The 23394-nt window shown below is 48.8% G+C and overlaps 1 protein-coding gene across 1 annotated transcript in view; it reads right to left on the bottom strand.

Moving 5' to 3' along the window:
* Positions 1-5962: 5962 nt before the first annotated feature.
* fgf22 (fibroblast growth factor 22) overlaps positions 5963-23394 on the bottom strand; it is a 31793-nt gene continuing 14361 nt past the window's right edge. The window contains exons 2-3 of the mRNA XM_088621724.1: positions 9682-9785; positions 5963-7000 (exon numbers count right to left, since the gene is read on the bottom strand). Of these exons, the coding sequence (XP_088477850.1) occupies positions 6806-7000; positions 9682-9785 (299 nt within the window). The 3' untranslated portion in view covers positions 5963-6805. The remainder of the gene's footprint in view (positions 7001-9681; positions 9786-23394) is intronic.

Here is a 23394-nt window from a genome sequence, read left to right as displayed (position 1 = left end):
CTGATCTGATAACGAGAGCAGGTCTGCTCTGTGCGGAGCCTGCAGGGGGCGCTGTTCAGTTGGGCTGACAGTGTGCAATGCACCGGTGCGGAACTGAAATGGAGGGCTGGCGAAGACGACCAGACGTGGCCGGTGTCCTGTTCCAGCCTGGCCACACGGTCTGTACAGTAGACCCCCACCCCCAGTCCGTCTCTCGACATGCTGACTGGCACGCTGAGAATGAAGCTCCGGGTTCAAGACAGGACCTCTGCCGTGCCTCCTGCAGCTCCGGAGTGCGTGGCAGGCGTGCCGCGGAGGAGCCGCTGACTCATGTCCTTCCAGTGGTCTCTGATGGAGGAGAGATTAATCCCTGATGTGATGAGAGCTCCGACGTTGATGCTCTGCCTGGCTCTGGTCACAGAGCCTGCGAGGGGCTCGTCAAAGACAAAGACGGAAACAAACGGTTTTGTTCTTGCCTTTTTTTTTTTGGAAGGACAGGGGAATTTCTGAAGCTCTTTATTTTTTTTATATCCAGGGCTCTGCCAGGCATTTATTCCAAAAGGCTCTCAAAGGTAATAGGACAGTAACCCTACTGGTGCAATGAGGACCTGGAGGGGAGACTCCTGGGAAAGCTAAGGCTGCTGCTGGAGGAAGTGTTAGTGGGACCAGTAGGGGGCGCTCACCCTGCAGTCTGTGTGAGTCCTAATGCCCCAGTATAGTGACGGGGGACACTATACTGTAAACAGGCACCGTCCTTCAGATGAGATGTAAAACCGAGGTCCTGACTCTCTGTGGTCATTAAAAATCCCAGGATGTTTCTCAAAAAGAGTAGGGGAGTTACCCCAGTGTCCTGGACCAATTTCCCCCCTGGCCTTTACCAATCACGGCCTCCTAATAACCCCCATCTCTGAACTGGCTTCATCACTCTGCTCTCCTACCCACTGAGAGCTGGTGTGTGGGGAGCGGACTGGAGCATCATCCAGGTGGGGCTGCACACTGGTGGTGGTGGAGAGGAGTCCCCATTACCTTTAAAGAGCTTTGAATGGAGTGTCCAGAAAAGCGCTATATACGTGTAAGCAATTATTAATTATAATTATTATTATTAGGTGCCTAAATCTCTGTATGTCTGTCTCCAGCTCAAATGAGTACCCTACCCTAGACAACACAAGAAGGAACCCTTTCTACAGTACTATACTACAATATAGTGCATACAGTATAATACTACAATACTTCAATACTGTATTCTGTGTCATTGTCAACCAGGAGGCCCAGACTGTCTTAGTCCAACTGAGGTCAGATCTCATCTGTCCACCATCAGTCCAAACCTTGTGACTTCCTGAAGCTGTGCACTGGATCACCATAAGAGGGCGCTGTAGGACCTGGCAGCCAGAAGAGGCCAGCTCGTTCCTGCCAGCATGTGTTTTAAAATGGGCACCATGACGTTTCTTTTTTAAACGGGATCTAACGAAGTTCATTACTTCACACCAGCGCCGTGAAGGCAAAGCAAACGAGAGACACGAGCCACTATCGCACTTGGATCGCCTTTGCAGGCGTTGCTAGGAACACAAAAACATCTTTTTTTTTTTAAATCAAATATCGTCTTCTGTGCTGATAGCCAGAAGAAGAAGGCTTAAAAAGACGTTGGTCTCAAAAGGTGGTTTTGTCGGGGAAGGTGAGGTGTCTGAACCATTGCTGCACTCTGCACGGCTGCAGAGAGAGGCTCCATCTTTCGTCTCAGGGCTCAGAAGAAAGAGCTGCAGGTTTCTGCACTGGAACCCCAGGTCTTTCCATGGCAACACGGCTTATAGGATAGGGGGTTCACGGCCGACGCTCGCCCCCAGCACCCCCACCTGTCTCCCAACCCCCCCTATGCCCCTGGCCCATTCATTCAAATAGCTCAGGCTGTTTTTGTAACAAGACATAGACTAATCCCAAATTCGGGGGAGCCATGAATAGACCAGAACAAATGGCAGACAAACGAGAGGGATTAAGGGGGTTTGTGAAAGAGACGAGAGGTCGCTATTGATCTTCGGTGGTCCCCCCGGTTCTTTTCAAGGACATTTTGTCTGCAAAAAAAAAAAACGAGGAAAAAAAAACACTGAGTAAGGGCACGCAGGCACTCCAAACTCACAGGCCAAGGAGAGACATACAACAACCACAATTAGTCTCGGGCTGTAATGGCAGTTCAATACGGCCTCTATAATTGTACTCCTTTCTTTTTCCCCAAGCATCAGATCTGTATTCTAAAAAGTTATTTTCTTTTTACCCTTTTTTTATTTGACTCTTGTTAAGCTTGTGACCACACAGGATTCTCAGAGCTTTTGAAGGGGGTCTCACTTTTGTGTGCACAGACTGACTTCTGTGTCCATAGCTACCTGCCACCAGCTCTCAATGGGCCTCCCTGGGGTCTTTTTTGTCCCAGCAGCCCACCGGCCGAGGAGTGTGAGGCTGTCTCGGGGCAGTAAAATACTCCTCCGACTCGGTGAAAGCCTTGATGCTGTCGTTAGGGTGCTACCCTAAAATCTTCTAAATCTTCCTAATCTGAGTGGTTTCGCTTAACAATGGAAAGATCAAATCATTTATTACTTAATCTGTTAGTAGTCTTGGCAAAACACAAGATCGACACGACAGCTAGGCTGTGGGCTGAGGCGATTGTGTAGATTACCGAGCTCCAGTTTGTGCACGCCGAGCTACCTTTGCAACAGGCTGCCCTACCCCCTTTCAAGGTGTCGAGGCTGCACAAGAAAGGAAGAGTGGGTTTTTTTTCCACAGGCGGCGCCGGTCTGTGAGTCCGGTCCCATGAGCAGTCAGGCCAGAGGAGGGGAAAAGGTCAGACTGTCGCCAATACAGCTGGTTCAGTTTCCACAGCCCTGCAATTCTGGAGGTATTCGGGTCTGCAGGGAGATTCAGTTCCTTATAGCTTTGGGAAGGGTCTCTCGTGCCTTAAAAGGGAGACGTCCCACATCCCTGGGCTGCTCTTTCACTCTTTCAGCTGAGGGTCTGGGCTTCTGTCCCCGGCAGCCAGCGCACCCTCTCTCCTGTCATGGAACTAACATTACCCACAAGCCACCAGCCTGTCACTGGCAATTGGAGGTGAAGCCGCTGAAAGGCCAGCGACCCCCCCCCCCCCCCACCTCTCCTTCGCTGCCTCCAGAACATTCCTTCCTCCCGCCCCCCCCCGCCACGCTTGAAGCTGCCCTTTGATCGCGTGCCGGGGGGCTGCCAGGGGATGGCTCTGCCCGGCTGGCAGGCGGGCCGAGGGGACAGCGGCGGGGCCCCGATTCGGGCCGGCCGCCGTCTGGCCCGCGAGCCAGGGCGCAGGGAACATTCCTGGACCGTCGGATGAAAAGGAAGGCGGGGGAACCGTTCAAGCAGCGGGCAGAGAGCGGAGTTTATTCCTTCAGTCATCGGAGTGTTTTGCCATAAGTCACTGTCGCAGCTTTCGAAAATATATTCTGGATTTTTAGGGTTTCCTTTTTTCGTTTCTCTTTGCTTGTTATCCCTAACTCCGAATTTGCAACTGAATTACCTCTTGAGTTCATTTTGACCACATCTCTTCTAGCCCAAATAACCCTCCCCCCTCCCTGACAGCCCCCCCGGTATTTTCCCTAGACTTAAAAGAACTTTTATCAAATGACAGCTTGCCTTCCTTGGCCATCAATGAGCCATTTTTTCCATCTCCACTCATCCCCGGGAAGGTTATCGTCAGTGCCTTTACGCTCAGCAGATACAGTGAGAGATGCCGGCGGTGCCAGCAAAGGCCGATGACTTACCAGAGAGGTGCTGCCACCTTTCAGAAGGGCGCCAGTGACATTATCAAGGCGAACGAGGAGCAGGGAAGCCGACGGGCTGAGCTGTGCCCGAGCGAAGGTGGGGTTTCTGTGGAACTCCCAGGCATCCTAATCTCCTTCTATTGTTTGCAAGGCCCTTGGCCTGAACAACACAGAGCTATGTGGTCTGGGCGACCGTCCCATCAAAGGGAAACTGCATTATGACATCCTGAAAGGTTAGCCTTTAGACTCCAAAGGGAGCTCATTCATTACCCTCTCTCCTTTCTGCTCACTGAAAAGCCCGTGGCCCCCTGCATTATTTGATGTGCTTCCTGAACAAATCCCTGAGATGGGCCCATTGAGAACCCTCAGCAGTGTTCTTTTAGAAGACAGGGGAGGTCCAAAAAGTCAAACATAATACTGTTGTGAATAGGCGTGCTTTAACATCATGTAGGGTTGTTTTGTAATCATGAATCACAGTAAGAGCAGTACTGGACTGCATAATGCACATATGTTACCAGGTCAAGGTATTTGCTGTAGAGCACCTGCTGTTATGAATACATCCACGCCTTTTTCTATAGGTGTGGAAGCAGTTACTTGCCCTCAATAGCGACACTCATGGATGAAAATGTTGTTTATTCTCCAACAACATTGTATGAAGTGAATAATCAGTTTCGCTTTGTGTTCTTGGATGTTCAGGGATGTGACACTGGAGTTGGGGGGGGAGATTGCAATCACTGTCGTGCCCTACCCCCTCCAGCAGGTGGTGCTGTTGAGGCAGAGTGCCCTGGACAGGTCAGTGGAAGGTGATGCAGACCGTGCCCGTTTCGAAAAGCCACTTGGCGTTTAATTGGTACCTTCGGCATAGCTCACCGCTGGGTATCCGGAGGTGGCCCATACACAACGTCTACATGAGATTGAGTGCCCTTTACTGAGCGAGGTGAAGCATGAAGCAATCCAGCATCACAGAATGCTAGTATTGAAGCATTGTCCAACCCAATTGTGGTTTGATTGTCGGCTTGTGGTTACTGGTTTAGGGTGTCTAAGTAGGCTAATCAATGCTCAAGCTAGGTCCTGGAACACAGGTGTTAACACAGGCCTGGTCAGCTCAGCAGTGCAGTCCGGCTGAGGTGGTTAGATTGTTTCGGCACTTGTGTTTGGTCGCAGTCCTGCGAGTCAACTGTTGTTGGAGTCAGATTGCGGGATTATGGGTTACTGTTAGGCCACGGATGCAAGGCAAAGCAGTTTCAAGCTTGAAACACGGCCTCTGTAGGTTATTTAAGCGTTAGATGCCTTTGACCAGAAAAATTGTGCTTTGTGCCGGAACTCCAGTTGTGAAATTAACCGTTTGCCACGTCTTCCCCTGCGGTGCATTTAGGTTGCCAGTGGTGGATCTTGTTACTGAAAAGGGTCACCATTCCCTTTGATCCATTCATTTTCCACTTGTGGCAGAGGGGTGCGTGTCCCTTATCACACTGCACAGAAAACTACATTTTTTGCACCATTTAAGACTTCCAACGTTTCTGTCAGAGTTCGTTGCTATGGGCAAACAAACAACCTGACACATTTCTCCAGCTTCGCCAGGGATGGAAATGGAGATAGGCTATTAATAACGTTTTTGTCAGTTTACAATAATAATCAAATCACTTATGGCTTGATGAGCATTTAATCTACTCGGCAAAACACCTGTTTATAGCTGAGGCGATGTTCCTGGCTCTTCCTGTGCGCTTTCCCTGTGGCTCTGTAGCCTCGGGCGGAACATTTCAAGGACAGGGAAAATTGTGTCTTGAATGGAAGAGCATGGTACATTCTGATGCACTGCGAAATATTTATATCTATCGCAAGCTGCATTTGCCAGAAATCTGGAAATGTGATATAGGTTAATAAAACACACTGTGAAGGAAAAATGCAGTTTTTAAAGCGTCGGATTAAATTCCTGTTATTGAACTCTCGAAAGAGTCCACCCCAGAGCACTGTCACTGCAGCTGCACGGGGGCACTACTGTCGTGACTGATCCCTGGAGCCTGCACCATTAGTGTGCATCAGTGTGCTGGTGACCCAGAACCTGTGAGCACAGGCAGCCCAGCTGGATGCACGGAGGGAGAGTGCTTCCTGGGCTGCTGGAACCAGCCAGACGTTACAAGCACATGCCGTGCCACTTTAACACACCAGATCACTCTCGGGACCAAGTGTTCAACATGAGCGCAGAGTGATTTGAGTTTTACAGCGGGTTTATTTGTAACTGCTTGAAGGGTCACGCCAAGCTCCAATGGGAGTCATCCCTGTCGATCCCAGATGCCAAGCCATCAGTCCGTGCTTCAACACAGAAAACAGGGAAGGAAATAGTTCGTGTGTCCTTGGATCCGGTCCGCACACCCGTCATCACCCTGCAAGACTCCATATTTCACTGCCGCTCCTGGTATCTTGGGCCAATGTCCCACATTTCCACTCTGGGTTCTTAAAGCTGCCTTATTAGTAGTCAGAAGTGCTATGAATGCATGCCCTGCCCAGGTAGGCTTTAAAAGTCTTGTGCAAAATCCTTAAGTCCATCCAACCGGTGACGTGCACCTCCTCAAAGCCCAGACAACTGCTCAGTGTTCCACCTGAGGCTCTGGCTGCATTGTCATCTCTGTTAAAGTGTGCTGTACAGTACATTGTAAGGTCGTGTCAAAGAAAGCATTGTCTGCCGAAATAACAATAGCAATAAGAATAGCAACCATATTTATCCCGATAAAAAAGGGTGAATGCTCTTTGATATAGCACCCTCCACCCTGTCGGCGTACTCTATTAAAACAAGAGCATTATTACTGTTATTTGCATTTTTAATATCAATAAAAAATAATAAACATGTATCTACACAATATTAGCAGCTTTTCTTTTGGACCTTAAGCTTACCTAAGGAAAAAAAAAATAACTTAAAATGTTAAAGTCCCCTCCTCCCCCCCCCCCCCCAGAGATGAAGACACAGCCCCCCTCCCCTCCCACACACCAGTGTACACCCCTGGGCGCAGGTTGGCGATAATAATCCAGTATGGGAAACGGGGGCGGCTGCCTGGCTAGGAGGGAAGCATGGGCAGGAAGTGGGTCGAGGGGTGTCTGCGCCGTGCCTTGTGCCCTCTGCGGGGCTTCCCGCGCCCGTTCAGCGACACAAACATCTGCCGCCCGTTGTGCTTCCACCGCAGGGAGGCGTAGGTGTTGTATCCGTTTTCCTCGATCCGCTCCTTGAACTTGCAGTTGGGGTTGTACTTCACCTGCAGGAAGGGGGGTCCGGGAGACCAGAGGGGAAACAAAACAAAAAAACGGGAGGGGGAATCAGGCCTGCCCCCTGCGCCCTGGCACAGGCCGAACCAGACATCCCAGGATTCCTGGGAGTCTCCCGGGAATCGGCGTCTCCTCCCCGACTCCCGCAAGTGATCCATAATCTCCCAGAAATCCACATTTCTCTGTTGGTGACGCCCCCCGTCCGCAAAATCATCAGCGAACTATGTAATTATATAATATGACCTTGACCTTATACGGTATTGCATATCTATTCTAGTATCTATCAGCGAATTACTTATATAGCTGTGTTTTCTTTCCAAGGGGATCCCCCCCATCCACTACGTTTTCAAATCTAAATATAGATTTATTTAGGGTTATTAAGGATATTATTTGAGGGATGTCTGTGTCTGCCGCTTAGCATCTTCTACTGCATCCAAAACCCTTCCAGAATTTTTTTTAGCATCATCACCTTTGCATCTTTGCTATTGTTTCATTGTTTTAACTGTTTGTTTTATAAACAAAATTTCAATTCAATTCAGTTGATTTTTATAGAGGGCCTTGCACAACAAGGTTGCCCCCAGGCGCTTAACGACGCGAGTGACCGTACATGTTGTGAATACGGAACAGAAAAGACCAGAAGACAACGGAGGAGAGGAATTAAAAACTCCTTTAGTAAGGCGAAAAAGAAACCTCTGGGGGTCTAAGGTCAACTGGCTGCCCAACCCCTTTGGGCATGCTAACATTATACAATTAAAACAAGGAATAAAGGAATAAATGGATTTCCCGTGTAGTACTCAGAAAAGATGCTTTTAAAGGCGCTATATAAATAAAGTTTATTATTAATTGTATTCCCGTGTTCAGAAGCTTTCTGCATACCCTTCATGATTCATGATCATGCCCAGCTGTGCTGTTAAAGATGATGCCTTTCTTTTGAGAAACAGCTGGATATCCTCAGATCCTTCTAATGACCAAATGGAGGGACTAAATAAGGCTAGGGCCTACTCTAGGGCTTCTGTCCTCTGTAATTTTCCTTATGTTCTAATGCGGTTTCAGTTAATGCTGGAACCTGCTTGTGAAATAATCTGTGCTCGTGTGGGTGGGGGCAGGTGTCGGTGTTAAAGTGGGAACACAGTTTGAGGAAGTGACCAGAAAAATACTCCTGACAAACAGACGACGTGGGTGGAAATTACTTTAAAACCAAAACAAAAAGGCAGCTTCTTTTGAGTGTAAACGTTTACTTTTGGCCAAGCGAAGAGTAAATGCAGTCTATTCTTTACCAGCTGGGTATAAAACGTTCTCTAAAATGCAGACAAGCAACCAGGGCGAAGGGGAAGAAATGAATTGCATGTTAATCTGCTAGGCGATGGCATGTGTCTGTCAACTGCCCTGTCCCCAGGGTGTCCTGTCATCGGCAAACCCCAGACTCAGGCTCCTCTCTGTCAACACCGCAAACAAAACCAGCCCCCCCGCTTCTGACTCGGCTCATTATCTGCTCGGCGTTATGACTCACAAGGCACGACAGGGTAGTGGCTCCCCTTTGAGCGAGAAAAGAAACTAAAATGAAAGCAGAAGGGCTTATGAAGTAAAGAGGAGACATTTCTTTCACGGCAAAGCAGAGCACTGAGCAATCAGACACCCTCATGGCGATTAGATCTCTGCACCGTGACTGTGCGATTAATGAGTACTGAGGTGAGATTCAAAGGGTAATGTAACAAGGTATTGTTTGATGCTAAGTTTATCTTGATCCTCACTCTGGCAAATTGTCTTGTTTACTCTGCTCACTGTCTGTTACTCATCTTATCTTGGCTTGGGAACTGATTGCCAAGTGGAGATTTCTCTCAAAGGCCAGATAACTGAGCTGAGGACTCTTCCTTATTATGGAGCAGGGACAGCTGTGAGCTCAACACCTGCCAGAAGGCACGCAACATCGCCAGGGCATTCGCTCTGCTCTTCGAGACACTCAGCTCTGACTAACCTAGTCGTCTAATGTGAAGCGGAGAATCTCTTCTACAACACAACATTGAGCTGCATGTTTCTCCAGGATTCAGATCTGTGTCCTTCGATTCACTGGTGGTTGAAAAGTGCTAGCTAGGTTCATGCTTTGCTTCCTACAGTGGCATTTTGCTCTTTCCCTGAGCCTTCACAATCTAAACTATTTAATTGGATGCAAATCTACACGTAGATTGTGGTTCGTCCTGCTCAAAGAGTTCTTTTAACACAGCAGGTAAACTAAAACAAAAATGGCACCTACAAACACGATGAATTCTGGCTCAGAATAGAGTGGCGGTCTGGTTTGGAAAGCTGTTAACAATTGTCCTGTAGGTCAGTATCCAGTTCGTCTGGTTGGCGATTCAATGAACCTCGTTATTTCAGCTGGTGGGTAATAAGAGTTTCCTTTCCACTGTCTTTCACAGCTGATGATGTAAAAGATCTGCTTAATACAAGGTTATGTTACAAGGACAGCTTTCTGCAGCCCATAGGGAGGTGTTGGGTTTGCCGAGTTCATGGAATAATTAGATCCAGTGAAGTATCTGGGCAATGAAACTCACAGGACACAGCGGCTCGATGGGGCCTCAGTCTGACATACATAATTTATGTCCATAATTTCAGATAACAAATTGTCGAATGCTAAAAGGCTAAAGGTGCTCAGCTAACCTGTTGTTTCACTTACCGATCCATAGAGCGTGCCTTTCTTGGTCATAGCTAAGTACATGCCAGTGCTAACAGCTTTGATCGCGACCACTCCCACGCTGACAGATCGGATTTCCATCAGACCTGCGAAAGAGAGAAGGAGAACGGGAGCCCAGGTTAGAGCCGGGAGTCCTGGAGCCAAAGACCTGGACTAAATTGTTACCAATTGGAGAACCAGGCTCAACTTAACCCATCTTTTCACTCAGGGGGAAAAAAAGCAGGTTACAGAAGATAATGAAGCCATTCCTCTCACGCAAGGAAGGAAACAGTTTGGCATCCATCTCCTATAAGAAGTTGTAGGGTTACACCCAGAGTAAAGTGTGGTGGATCACAGTCAAATCATAGTAAAGCACGGGTGGCCATAAACATGATACAGACAATAGCAGCCCATGATAAGGTATAGGACTGACACAGTGAGAGTGAGGGGAATACTGTATATATACTGTACAAATTCAACCTGATGAACTTTTGAAAGGCAACATAGGGATATTATGTGGAAGTCTGTGGACAGGGATCACAGTGAGCTGTGGGATTATGCTCAGGCTACCTTAGCCCTGTTGGCGAAGGCTGATTGAGCGAGACACTCAGATCAATTAGCTTCTCCCTTGCGCACGGGCTAGATGGACAGAATGGTCTCCTCTCTTCTGCAGCTTTGCTAACTTTCTTATCGTCTTCGGCTGACAAAGTTGGAGCGTGGGGCGGAGCGCGATCGACTCTTACGGGATTTTGACGGGAGCCGCGCCTTCCAGTCTGAGGCGTTTCTCCTTTGGGCGTCGCGCCCCGCCCTCTCCCTCGCAAACGCCGTTCCACTCCCAAACCCGCTGTTTCACGATCTCATTCCTCAACTGAACCCATCACCTTCCCACAGGCACCAGATTCCACAAAGTCTCACTCCCGGACCAAGTATCCAACCACGTCCCTCTCCCTGCACTATTTAAAGTTCCCTCGCGCGCCGACCCCTGCTCACTATCGAGGAGCCTCCTGTGGTTTTCTCTTGTGGGCGTTTCAACCTATTCGACGGAGCTCCCGGCTCCTAATCTTTGCTCCTGCCCTTTTCGCCCACACTCTTTGGATTTCGTTTTTCGGATCGTCTTCCTCGGATTGCCCTGGTTACCGGACTCATTGCTTCTCCAATCTTCTTCGGCCGAGCCCCTGGATTACGTGTTTTGGATATTGTCCCTGTGCTGCTCCACATTCTGCAGGATTCCCAGCTACGCATCAGGATCCTCCCGTTCTTCCTATCGGTTCCGTGACATTTGGGGTACAGTTTGACCCCGCTGGTCAGATGACGTCCCCAGGGGTATCTCGGAACGGCAGCGTGGCGAGACAGCGCACAGCCCGGTGCCGGCAGGGTGCTCCGTGTGTGTGCCCAGCTCTGGGGCAGCGGGACCCAGGCATGCTTCCTGTCAGGCAAAAGGCACCGCCCGACTGCCACTTAAAGACTTCCTCACCAACGTCGCCTACGGAGGAGGGGCATCGCTGTGGGTTGATTGTGACCTCCGGAGTCTGATTGCCGACCAGAGCCATGTGGCAGGAGGTTGGATCCGGTGTCTTCTTTCCGAAGGGCCCCGGCTCATCCCCATGGCGACAGACAGAAACGTATCGGGGCAAGACCAGTGACTGCCATGCTCGGGGGCTGGATAACCGGTGTCAAGTGCCTGCTCCCAGCGTGCTTCCCTGTGTGGGAACTGTGATCAGATCTTCTCCTCTCTCCCCCTACAGCTGTGAGCCCTGGGAGGAGGTTGAAGAAACGAGCAAAGGTGGTTAACGAGCTCTGCGTTTCCCCTGGACTGGAGGCGTCAACGCAGAAACGGGTGCAGCGGATCTGATCTCCCGCAGACACACGCGAGTCGAGGTGAAGAGGCAAACAAACTCCAGAAAAAACCGTCTGTTACGTGAGCTGCTGTAATGTGGACCCCCCCCCCCACAGGGCTGTCAACCGCACGGTCAGATCTCCCTCTCAGACGTCCGGATTGTCTCTTTGTTATTCGTTCTTGGCTCGAAACGAAACTTGCATCTGCAAACTCCCTCGCAGGGGCCTTCGTCGCCGAGCAATTGACAACCGCAGAACAACAGAATCCCACCATGAAAATGACAGCGACAGTAGACAAGCACCCAAGGGAGAGCCTTGAACAGGCCTTGACTTCTTTGGGGTTCCCTAGCAGACAAAGGCCTGGACAGCACAGAAGAGCACGAAAGGCTCTGTGCCTGTCGTCAACGGGTTGTGGGTTCGAGTCCCTGTTGCGGACACCGTTTTTGTACCCTTGAGAAAAGTACTTTACCTCCAGTTGCGCCTGTCCCCCCAGCGGTATGCCTGGGGGAATTTCCCGGCAATGGACCAGTGTCCCGTTAATGGGAAGATCATGTGCTCTCAGTTGTCCAACCCTCCAGTAACCAGGATGAGCCACTGTGCTCTGTTACGGACTGTGCCTTTACCTGTCCAGTGAAGAGACACGCTCTCTTTGCATTGTGAACTCGAGCAGTTTGGACTGGGGGCAGAGGGTTTCCTCTTTGGCCCCCAAATGAGTGGCCTGGCTGGACGGTAGTCCGTGTCCAATCCGGTGTGAAGACAGGCAGGGGGTTTGTGATGGACTGAGAGGGGGAGGGGGGCTGGGGAGGTTAAGCCGAGAAGCGGTAATATTTCATCTCCCGCTGTCTCTCAGGCCGACAGCCTGTGCTGGTGACAGCCCTGACAGCTGCCGTGGAGATGCTGTCCTCCCAGCACGTGTGGCATGAGGAATCCCAGCTCCCACCAGCTCTGCCCGTGCTTGCCAGGTGCAGTCATCTTCTTAGGAATGAGAGGCGCAAAATAAATAACAACAGGACATGCTGGGCCACTTTATTCTTTTACACGCAGGGACGAACAAGTCGCATCCAGCCCCAGCAGCCGGAGGCACGCAGGTATGGTGCTCTAGATTGATGCTCTAGATTTTAGAGATCTGATGGGCACCTCTGGCATTGTCAAGCACTGTTACACAACGCAAACGCAGGCAGCTCATTTCCAGTTCAGCTGAGACTGGGCCAGATCGGAGTTTGCATCACTTTTATAAGCATCTGTCTATCCAAATAGAAAGTGCTGTGCACCTCTGCAGGACAATGTTCACCAGGCGAAGTCAGGCTTGCAGGCTAGATCACATTGTGCAAAGCAATGGCCAATTGAAGTCAACCCATAGCAGTGTGCAGCCATCTAAGAAGGCTAAAGAATTCAACAGCCAGCAGATATATCACCCTGCAACTCATTACTGACAGCCCACTGGAGCCCAGCAGGTAAGAGTCTGACCAGCACCTGGATGGGAGACCTCCTGCGAAAGTTAAGGCTCTTGCTGGAAGAGGTGCTAGTGAGACCAGTAGGGGGCGCTCTCACCCTGCAGTCCGTGTGGGTCCTAATGCCTCTGTACAGTGATGGGGACACTATACTGTAAACTGTATACTGTCTCGGATTAGATGTAAGACCGAGGTCCTGACTCTCTGTAAAAATCCCAGGGCATTTCTCGAAAAGAGTAAGGGTGTTACCCCAGTGCCCTAATAATCCCCATCTCTGAACTGGCTTCATGCCTCTGCTCTCCTCTCCACTGAGAGCTGGTGTGTGGGGAGCGGACTGGTGCATCACCCAGGTGGGGGCTGTAAAGCGCTTTCAGGGGAGTGTCCAGAAAAGCACATATAAGCATGAGAAATTATTCATTATTAACAAGTGACAAGAATGGTGGGCATCCAGCATTCTTCCCACTATAATAGACAATTCAAGAGAACGAAGCCTCTAGTCAGCCGTGTTCTCTCACACTGTCTGTCCGTTGGATTGGAACTGAGTGGAACTGCAGCCTAAGGAACACTAATCCCAGCTGAGTCTTCAATGCAGTCCCGGAACGCCGGAGAGATCCGGGCTTTGTGATCTCTGCACGCCGGAGGAAACGGAGCAACAGAAAGGGATCCGAGACCGAGAGCGGGGGAACTGGACTGAGCTGTGGCGGGAGAGAGTCCCGTACCATTCCAGCACAGGGGGGGGCAGCCCCAGGGACCTGTTCTTTCATAACAATACAGCTCATCCCAGCCATCACGCAGAACAGGGCCCGCTGAAAGAGAGAAAAAAACCCGCGTGCCGCGTGCATGCAAAACTCCCTTTTAACAACGAGAATCATTCTGAAACCTTCCCTTCCAGTTCGCAGATTGACTTTGAAAACGTTTTGCTTCGCCTGTCGTGATCTGTTAACCTCTGACACGGTTTCGGCCTAAGCCATCAGTGGCAATTACAAGAAACCTGTGTCTGTACACGTTTAGTCAAGTGTGGACTAAAACCATTTTCCTTTCTATGGGACTTTTTTTTTTTTGTTCCCCAAACAAAAATGTGAGGAACAAACCCATGCCTGCTTGCTTTCTGTGTTTTTTTTTTTTTACTCTTTCTCTTTTCTTTCTCTCTCGCTGCTTGGAAGTGAGCCCATCGTCAGATCATTTAAGCCTTCACTGACCTCCCAAAAAAAGCAGAGCAGAGGGGAACAAGAATGGGTCTTTCACAAGGTCCCCTTTGTCAGTGTCATGGTGGTGGTGGTCCGGGTGGAGAGGGGGGGTGAAGGGGAAGGGAGGGGGTGTGGGGGGTCATGTCACTGTGTGGTCGTCTCTTACAAACCCAAACACCCCCCCCCCCCTCTCTGCCTCCACTTCCACCCCCCCACCACCAGCACTGCAGAAAGGTGCACAGCTCACCTGTGAAGTGACAGACGTATCAGAGGGAAGCAAAGCCCTTTATACCTGCCGGGATCTTTGCGAAAACGAAACCCCCTTTCCTCTGGATCACTAAAAGGATTTGCAGAACCCAAAGATGTTGCAAAAGCTTCCCCTGGACTTTCTTCCTCCTTTCTTTCTCCGTCACCTTTTAGCTTTTGAATTCCCTGGGCTGCCTCCTCCTCGTCCCTCCCTGCTCTCTGTGCTGCACCGGGGGGCAGCCTGGGAACCTCAGACCCCTTGCTGGGCTCTTGATTGACGTACCTTTTCAATTATTTCACAGTTTGCTTAGCTTTTAAATAGAGAGGGCCCGGTTGTTGTTTTTTTTTTTCTTCTTCCCCCTCCTTTGCCTTCCCTTTCAAGATCCAACCTTTTCATGCTAGTTTTTCACCACTTGGCCAAATGGCTGTGACCAGTACCTTTGATCTCGCCCCAGCCCCTCGGAGCGACCCTAACAGGGCAGGCTGGTGTGTACCCGAGCACGGGAGAAACTGACAGTGTGTGTGCGCCTCTCCGTGGGGTCATTTAAGTGCCTGAGAACATTGCCTCGCAAAACGGAGAACGGTCGAGTTTGCACCAAAAATATTTTTTTTTCTCCCCCAATAATGCTGTCCATTAGCTTTCTAGCTCCAAAAAAGTATGGTCTTTGGGCCACAAACATCCCCACCTCTTGCTGTCTCCTTTGATTATATGAAAGGTCTGAATAACCTGAGTTTTACTCTGTGATATTGAAAGCCTGGAGTATTTTCCCACTAGCCCACTGACACAATCTTTCACTCGGGTCTGTGTGAACATCAGAGAACCAGTCTCTGAGTGCAATCCCAGCCTTGTATTAGCCTAAACTCTGGTGCTGAGCCAAGCTGGCCCTGGTCTGTATAGATATGTTAGACCTGCAAGGAGAGCTATGTTGCTGCTGTACGTTGGTGTGGTGTTGGTGGACCTGTAGTTGGTGCTCTTTCCTCCTGATTACAGTTTGCAAATCAATACCCCCGTATGGAGGCTGTAGGAGGTGCCGATTAATGAGAGGTTGATGTGTGGTCCTGACTATGCAGATTCCATGGTGCTGTTTGTAAGAGTAGTTGATCCAGGCATTCTGGCTGAATTTGACTTTGGACTTGCGATCCAAACATCCCTCTTAATTGAATTAAGGTCATTTTTTATTCCTGTAGGGCTGTTATCCTGGTGTCCCAGCCAAATTTCCCCCTGGCCTTTACCAGTCATGGCCTCCTAATAATCCCCATCTCTGAACTGGCTTCATCACTCTGCTCTCCTCCCCACTGAGAGCTGGTGTGTGGGGAGTGTACTGGTGCACCATGGCTGCCGTCCCATCATCCAGGTGGGGCTGCATATTGGTGGTGGTTGAGAGGATCCCCATTACCTGTAAAGCGCTTTGAGTGGAGTGTCCAGAAAAGTGCTCTATAAGTGTGAGGAATTATTATTATTATTATTATTATTATTATTATTATTATTATTATTATTATTATTATTATTATTATTATTATTATTATTATTATTATTACTCCTCCAAGTGCTCTTCTGGGCAGTGGGTCTGCTGGTGCCAATTGCCTGCCACACATCTTCTAGGTGGGGGCTGCACTTCAAAGGGGGGTTGAGCAGATTTCCTTTTTATATATAAAGAGCTTTGGGAAGAAAAGTTTACATAAATGCAAGGGATTCTTGTTAAATTTTGCACAAGGATGTCTATACGATAGCCTTTAGAGATGTTTTGAAAACATGCCACTAAGGAGGTGTTGCAGAAATACTGAAAAACAATGGATTTAGAAGGGAGTTCAGCCCATGTAGTTTAGATCACTGAGCACGAGCCAGGTGTGCCAAGCGGCTGCTTCTCTCCTGTGGCCCTTCTGAGGCCCATGTGCTTTTACTCCAGCGAACAAGGTCAACGTGTGTCTTTTCAGCAGTGAGTGTATTCCTTGCCTTGTGTGGCTCAGTCCATCTCTGACAGCCGTGAAGAGGTGACGAGACAGCGGACACGCTGGATCGAGCTGGCCAAATCGGCGTCCACCTCTGTGCCCAGCCCCGAGCAAGCGGATTGGCCCCGGCGTGTTCCCCCTAGTGCGATGACCTCGTGGGAAAAGAGGCACTAATACTGGCTTTCCTGCTCCCGTGTGCAGGCCCTGAGCCCACATCCCAGCCCAGGCTGCCAGGCAGGGCCTGTCTTATCTTAGCCCTGCTGAGACAAGCTCCACTGGCTCGGTAAAAAAGGAGAGGACAATAGACCCCACTTGGCCTTTTCTGGGCTGTTCTGTATGAGTGTCTGGTGCTTTTTAGCCCTGCCCAGACCCTGGGCTTTTGTCTGGAGATGGGGAAGGCAAGGGGAGGGGGGTTGGGAAGCAGAGAAGGAAATAAAGAAATGCTTAACTTCACACCGGTAGCGTCTACCTTGTTGGTCTCTGAATTTGAATGGGTCAGGGGGACCTCTTTCTCTCTCCGGCTCTCATTTTCCCCCCCTCTCTTTAAAGCACACTTTTAACCTGCAGCCCATTGTCCCTCTCTGCCAAGCGCCAGGGAGGGCCCTTCTCCATAATGCTCAGACACATTAATACGACACAGCCTGATCCCCTGAACAGGCTGTCTGGAGGGCTCCCAGCCGAGGAACCCCTTGTCCAGACGGAGAGGCCCGGGAGGGGGGGGAGAGACACCGAACCGTCGGGTCGTGCCGACTGCTGGTGCCTTTGTCAGGGGATAAGCCTGTTGGCGGCGGGGGTGGCGTCTTACAAATTGCAGATGGATTCGGACAGCACCCCCCGCGAGCGCAGGATCGGGGAGGCCGGGGATGCAGACAGGAGGAATGCAGGAAAGCCTGAAAATGGGAAAATCACCCGTTTTCGGGGGAGCACAGCCTGAGCAGGGCTTGTTTGAAGCACAAATGAGGAGTTCTGTTTTCCATGGCATAATGTCTCCTTAATTGTCTCTTCTGTTCTATTCTAGGGTTATTCAATTAAGGCGGAATCCCCAATTGACTGCATTAAGTAAGGTTTAAACTGGAGCTTTGCGCCAAGGAATGTCGTCTTAGGTCACTAAGGTTAACTGAACACGCCATCGTCCTGGGGAGTTGGAGCTCAGAGGTTCAACTGTATCTACTGTATCTGAATGACCTGGCTCATTGTGTAACAGTACCACACGTGAGATGAATGATCCTGCAGGGCTGGTGCATCCTAGGGAAATTGTCACCTTTGTCACCCAGCATTAGCCCAAGGGAATTGGGGGTTCGCTCAGATCCCCATATGCTTTGAGTGGACAACAGCTCTGGCGATATGCAGGCGTCTCGCCAGATTCCTTTCACCATTTCAGGGAATGAGAGGTGATGGGAAGATTGAGAGGGACATCGCCCAGGGAGGCCAGCCCTGAATTAAAGAGAATCCGGAGCGATTTATCTCTGCTGGACGTAGGCGCTAGGATCCCATTGGCCAGCAGCCAAGTTCCGAAGCAGGGATTTCACACGTGTGAGCATTTGATGTTGACCGAAACTTCAAGACAGACCTAATATTGCATGATACGTACTACTGATACATAAGAGAACAAGATATTGATAATGTTGATATGCAAGATGATAGTACAAGCTGTTGATCTGGAAGGCCTGGAGGAGCTCCAGGACTGCAACTGTCTGAGAGTGTGCATGAGACAGCTGTCTTCTGTAGTGTGGCTTTAGAGAGATCACCAGAAAGCAAGCTATTTGTTTAAGCCAGGGGCTTCGCAGTAGTTTTTGTATAACACACCAGCAATCTGTTTGAAATTACAGCAACAATTACCTCCAGCTACCGAGTAACTACGGGGGGTATATTTTCCCTTGCCTTAAATAAATTAAGTAAATTCGAATGGTTCTCGGTATGTCAGGAGATTGTCACGAGGTGACAATCTTTCATACACAACTGATAGAACTTTGAGGCACTTAATGGCAAAAGTGATAAATTGCCTGTAATGTGAAGGGTCTTCAGCAGTTGGATTTACTGAAAAACAGAGCTGCCTAAATGTTTTTATTGATAGGTGACTGATATATGCTGATTAGTTTTTAATGGCACTGATACAGATTGTCTGAATTAGTGGGATTTACTGGAAGCTGTATAGTCCCATCAGGGTCATGACATGATGCCTGCTTGTTTTAATGAGAGGCTCTAGGAAATTTAATATTCCATTAACTTCCAGTCTGGGCAGCAGAGAAACAGCAAGCATTCCCTTACAGCAGCGAGTCCGCTGGGAGACATCAAGTACTTTAAAATACTTTGTTCTGACCAAAGTGACTTAATCTTTTTCCTTTGCTTTCAGCTTTGTCTAACGTCAATATATCGCACACGCTAGCAGTGTGTGAATGCAAGGACAGACTAACCTGACAAACTATGAGGCAGATCCCCAACAAAACGTGAAATATTTGCATTTCGACCACCTTTTCTGTCTCCATATGAAGCTCAAGTTAAATGTCACTGCAATGTTTAACCGAAACAAAAGATGCTTTGTTCCCGTGCTGTGCCTTTTGGCGAGTTTGCACCTTTGAAACGGTTTTACAAAAATAAAATCCGGAGCACAAAAATATCCTTGACGTGCCATATTAAAGCAAAGCACCGCTCCGAGACTGCGTTACCTCAGACTTAAAGCTACCAGTTCGCTTGGCAGCTGCAGATCCAGCAGGAATAAAGAGTAATGGTGAAGATGTGTAAAGTTTACTTGGCTGTCCACACTTTGCATTGTGTGATATTATCCAGTGAGGTAATTCAGCTTAACTCAGGACCGCGGAGAATAACTGGCATTTTTCTGCTTCTGGGCTTCACACAGCAATGTGGAATAGAGAGCTGGGGGAGGAGGTCGGGTGACAGGTCTGCTTGGCCACATGGCTTTTAGATTATCCCATCTCCGCTCGGAGGAGGGCAGGGGTCTGACAGGAACCAGGAGTGCTGAGGCTGCCGGGCCTCGATTGACAGAGGCCAGCTGGGGAGCCAGAGCTGGGGGTTGTTTTGTCTGAGCAAGCCGAGGGCTGATGGGAACACGCGGCGCTGACGACACCCCCGCTGGGTTCCTGACGGAAAGCAACAGGCCTCCTGACCTGCGTGCCCGCCAGTGCAGGTGTGTGGCCCGAGTGCTGCATTCAGTGCTCATGCCCCTGATTCTCACAAAATATTGCACCCCAAAGAGAGCGCTGTGGGCTTTCGGAAAAACCACCGTAATGAATTTTGCCACACGTGAACTTTACTGTTAATTAGTAATCTATCCCGTTTTACCATAACACTCGGTTGTCTCCCATTTTTGTCACCTGGATTCCCCTGTGCTCTATCAATGTCCTTCCCTGTCTCTTCCGCAGCGAATTTCAAAAGGTCTGGGACACTCACTGGCTCTGGATCCTACCACGTCGAGCAGGAAAAGATGGATCTGTTGATTGTGCTGACGCTACAGCCCATGAAGAGAACTTGAAGGAAAGGATTGCTCTCTGGTTTTGATATTAAAACGCCGCGAGACCAAGACATCGTGTTCTTTTGTATGACACAAGCCTAGAGTTGAAAGCTCATTGTGAATAACCTGCCCCCCCTCCCAAAAGAAACAGATCAATAATTTTTAATCATGTGCCGATGCAAACATAGCATTTTTACGTGTATTAACTCCAGATCCATCACAATTGTATCCAGTATATACTTTATGGCATCCGGTCTTATCACTAAAGCATTCCAGTCGATAATTTATTTCCAGGCAAGTGGCGGTATTTCAGCCAAAGTTTTGCGCCAGTTTAGTGTTTTCACACGTACAGTCTGGTGCCTTCACCTGCTCGCAGGAATGACTTGTGCTGGACAGCAGTTAAAATTTACAATCTCTTTTACAAGGTTCTGACTCCCTTGCCTGACAGTTCCAGGGAAACGCCACACAGACGCAGCTGTGGGGCTGGAGCAAAAGAACCTGTGTCTCTGGACTTGCATCATCCCTGTTAAGTCTCCGAGGCACGGATGATTTATTTATCCCACCCAAACAGCTATGAGACACGTCTCCGCTGAGCCGGTCCCACACAAAGCACAGCGCAGCCCAGCCGACTGTGGGCTGAGCCTCTCTTGGCCTCCTGAGGTCGGTGCTCTTTTCAAAGCCAGAAGCTGACAGACAGGAAAAAACTGCTGCAGGAGAACCTGTAAGAGCGAGGCCATAGAGCTTCTGCACGTCTGGGTGATATGGACTCAGACTCACTATCTCTGAAGGCCCGCCTGGCTTCTGGCTTCTGGCTTCTGCATTCCTTTTGAACAGAGGGGGCGTCACGAGCAGAAGGGAGTGATTCTGGGTCAGGTTGTCTGTGATTGTGGTCTAACCTCTCAGGCTAATGTATCAGAGCTGTGTAGTGTTTTGGTCTTATAAAGACACTTACAGTATGACTATTCAAGATATGCTCATATATTCTTTACAAAACTGGCTTTCTCAACTTCTGTGTGTGTTCTCCAGCTATTAATTAACACATTAATTATATCTATATTTAATTAGGTGCTTGACGGCTTCTCAGAAGACTGACTTGACTGACACGCCAACCTGTCAGTCAAGAATTAGGACAGGAGAGTGGAGTTCAGGAAGTCTCTGGAGGCTGTGGCCACGTTACACAGATCTGAATGAGTGATGAGTAACGATAAAGAACAGAGCTTTCTCACCCTGACTGCTGCTCTCATACTGTTATATCCAGCATCCTGATCTAAAGCTGTAGGAATGTAGTTAGATGTATGATGTTGGACGTTTTTTTCAGTCCTTGCTACCTGCTGTTAATAATAATGAATAATTCTTTGCAAATATATAGTGCTTTTCTGGACACTCTACTCAAAGAGTTTTATAGGTAATGGGGACTCCCCTCCACCAGCACCAGTGTGCAGCCCCACCTGGATGATGTGCCAGTCTGCTCCCCACACACCAGCTCTCAGTGGGGAGGAGAGCAGAGTGATGAAGCCAGTTCAGAGAGGGGGATTATTAGGACGCTGGGGTAATTCCCCTACTCTTTCCGAGAAACCCCCTGGGATTTTTAATGATCATGGAGAGTCAGGATCTCAGGTTTATGTCTCATCTGAAGGAGAGTGTCTTTTTATAGTATAGTGTTCCCATCACTGTACAGGGGCAATAGGACCCACACAGACCGCAGAGTGAGCGCCCCCTACTGGTCCCACTAACACCTCTTCCAGCAGCAGCCTTCACTTTCCCAGGGGTCTCCCATCCAGGTACTTGCCAGGCTCACACCTGCTGAGCTTCAGTGGGGCCGCCAGCAATGAGTTGCAGGGTAATATAGCTGCTAAATTGCTAGATTAATGACACTGCCCCGCTGAGTTAGAGTGAACCAAATGTGGACCATTCCACAGAGAGGTAACACTTTGTGAAAACCCTGCTGTCAGATCAAATGGTTGTTCGTTGATATACTGTATGCTGCCTGTTCAAGGATCATTCAAGATGCATGCGTTCTCTGCCTTTGCCAGTAGCACTGAGAGAGGTATGTTCCATTACACGGCACTATAGGTAGATCTGAATCCCATTAGGTCATGCTAATCAATCTTCTGAAGCAGGCGACCACTGCTGTGCTGAGCACAGTGTGGAGCTTGACCATGTTCAGTTCTGTTTGTGCAAGAAAGGGTTTTATCTCCTGCTTGTTTGCGGAATTTTGGATCCTATACAAGGCAGCATTAGGAGCTGATGTAAAGCACTTTGATGAGGTGAAGGCAGGGGTACTGTATGAAACATACAGTTTGTCAATAACAAGGAGATTGTCTTAAATGGCATCATTTCCACTGGACCTGTAGCCCTGTGGTGGCATTTGGAGAGAGTCTCCCTCAGAAGGTGCATCATGAATAGTTTTTGGAAACAGACAGGGTCTGAATTGCACTGTGTCCACCTTCAGGGAGTACTCACACACTATGACCATTGGGGGGCGGTAGTGACAGACAGCAAGCTCAGTCCTCTTTTCTTTGTCAGGCAGGGTCTGAGGGAAGTTGGAGACTCATTTGCACGTTCAGAGATTATCGTGACTGACCAATCATAACACAGATAATATGCAACAGCACCACAATGCAATAATGTTAGAAACCTGCAAGTAATGGTACTTTTTTTTGTGTGTGTGGGTGCCTGTGCCTCAGTCTTCCAAGTTGGAGTCATAAGAGAGAATCACACCAGGCGTATCGTACTGTTTTCAACACATTAGGAAAGACATAGCAGACACAACCAAGCTGTATAAACCACTGTCATCAGGCAAATCAGTTAAACATAAGCAAGTAATGTCTCCCAGGTTCTTGGTGAAGAAAGATGCCTTAGTTAATTAACTCTTTTGATGAATATATAACGTCAAACCTCTGGAAATTACTGCCGAATCTGTCTGGAAAATTGTCCTTGAGCTCTTGGTACAGTAAGTCTGGTTCTGAAGGTCCCTGTAGCTTCATTTATAGGATTTTTTTTTCATAGATTCCATATGTGCTTTCTGTGTTTTAACATCTTCTTTGAAAAAAAAAACCCTGGCACCTTTTCAACAGTTTCATAGCCAGTAAAATTGAACAGCTTTTCAGAGAATTCACCTGCCGGTCCTTCTAAATCTCCTCAAACATTAACATGAATCACCTGTCTGACAGAATTGCTCTTGCAGTCGGAACATTACCCTTTATGAGAGTATTGTTGTTATTGTCTGTCATCATCACTCACTGAAGAATATGCTGGGCATTGGAACTAATGTTCCCTCTAATTTTTAATGGCCGGTGTGCGCACAAATTTGTTGTGCACATTTTTTTCCCAGTGACAAAAACATGCGCGCACTAAATTGAGTGCATGTAAAATTGTAAACCTAAAATTATTGTTTTGGTAATAAAGTCATCCTCATAGAAGCATAGAGATCCAAAAGACCAGGACAGTGACTCAGCGAGCCCAGTCATAGAGACTGAGTGTGGAGAGGGCATGAGCAGGGAGCTACGAGACTACGAGAGCAGAGATATCGATGATCGAGTAGCGATAATAACGCACACAGCCAAGTTGGGCCTAT

Source organism: Lepisosteus platostomus, chromosome 27 (assembly GCF_059453375.1).
Source record: "Lepisosteus platostomus isolate fLepPlt1 chromosome 27, fLepPlt1.hap1, whole genome shotgun sequence".
In the NCBI taxonomy this organism is placed as follows: domain Eukaryota; kingdom Metazoa; phylum Chordata; class Actinopteri; order Semionotiformes; family Lepisosteidae; genus Lepisosteus; species Lepisosteus platostomus.
The sequence above is the reverse complement of the archived record's forward strand: the minus strand, read 5'-3'. Positions and strand labels throughout refer to the sequence as shown.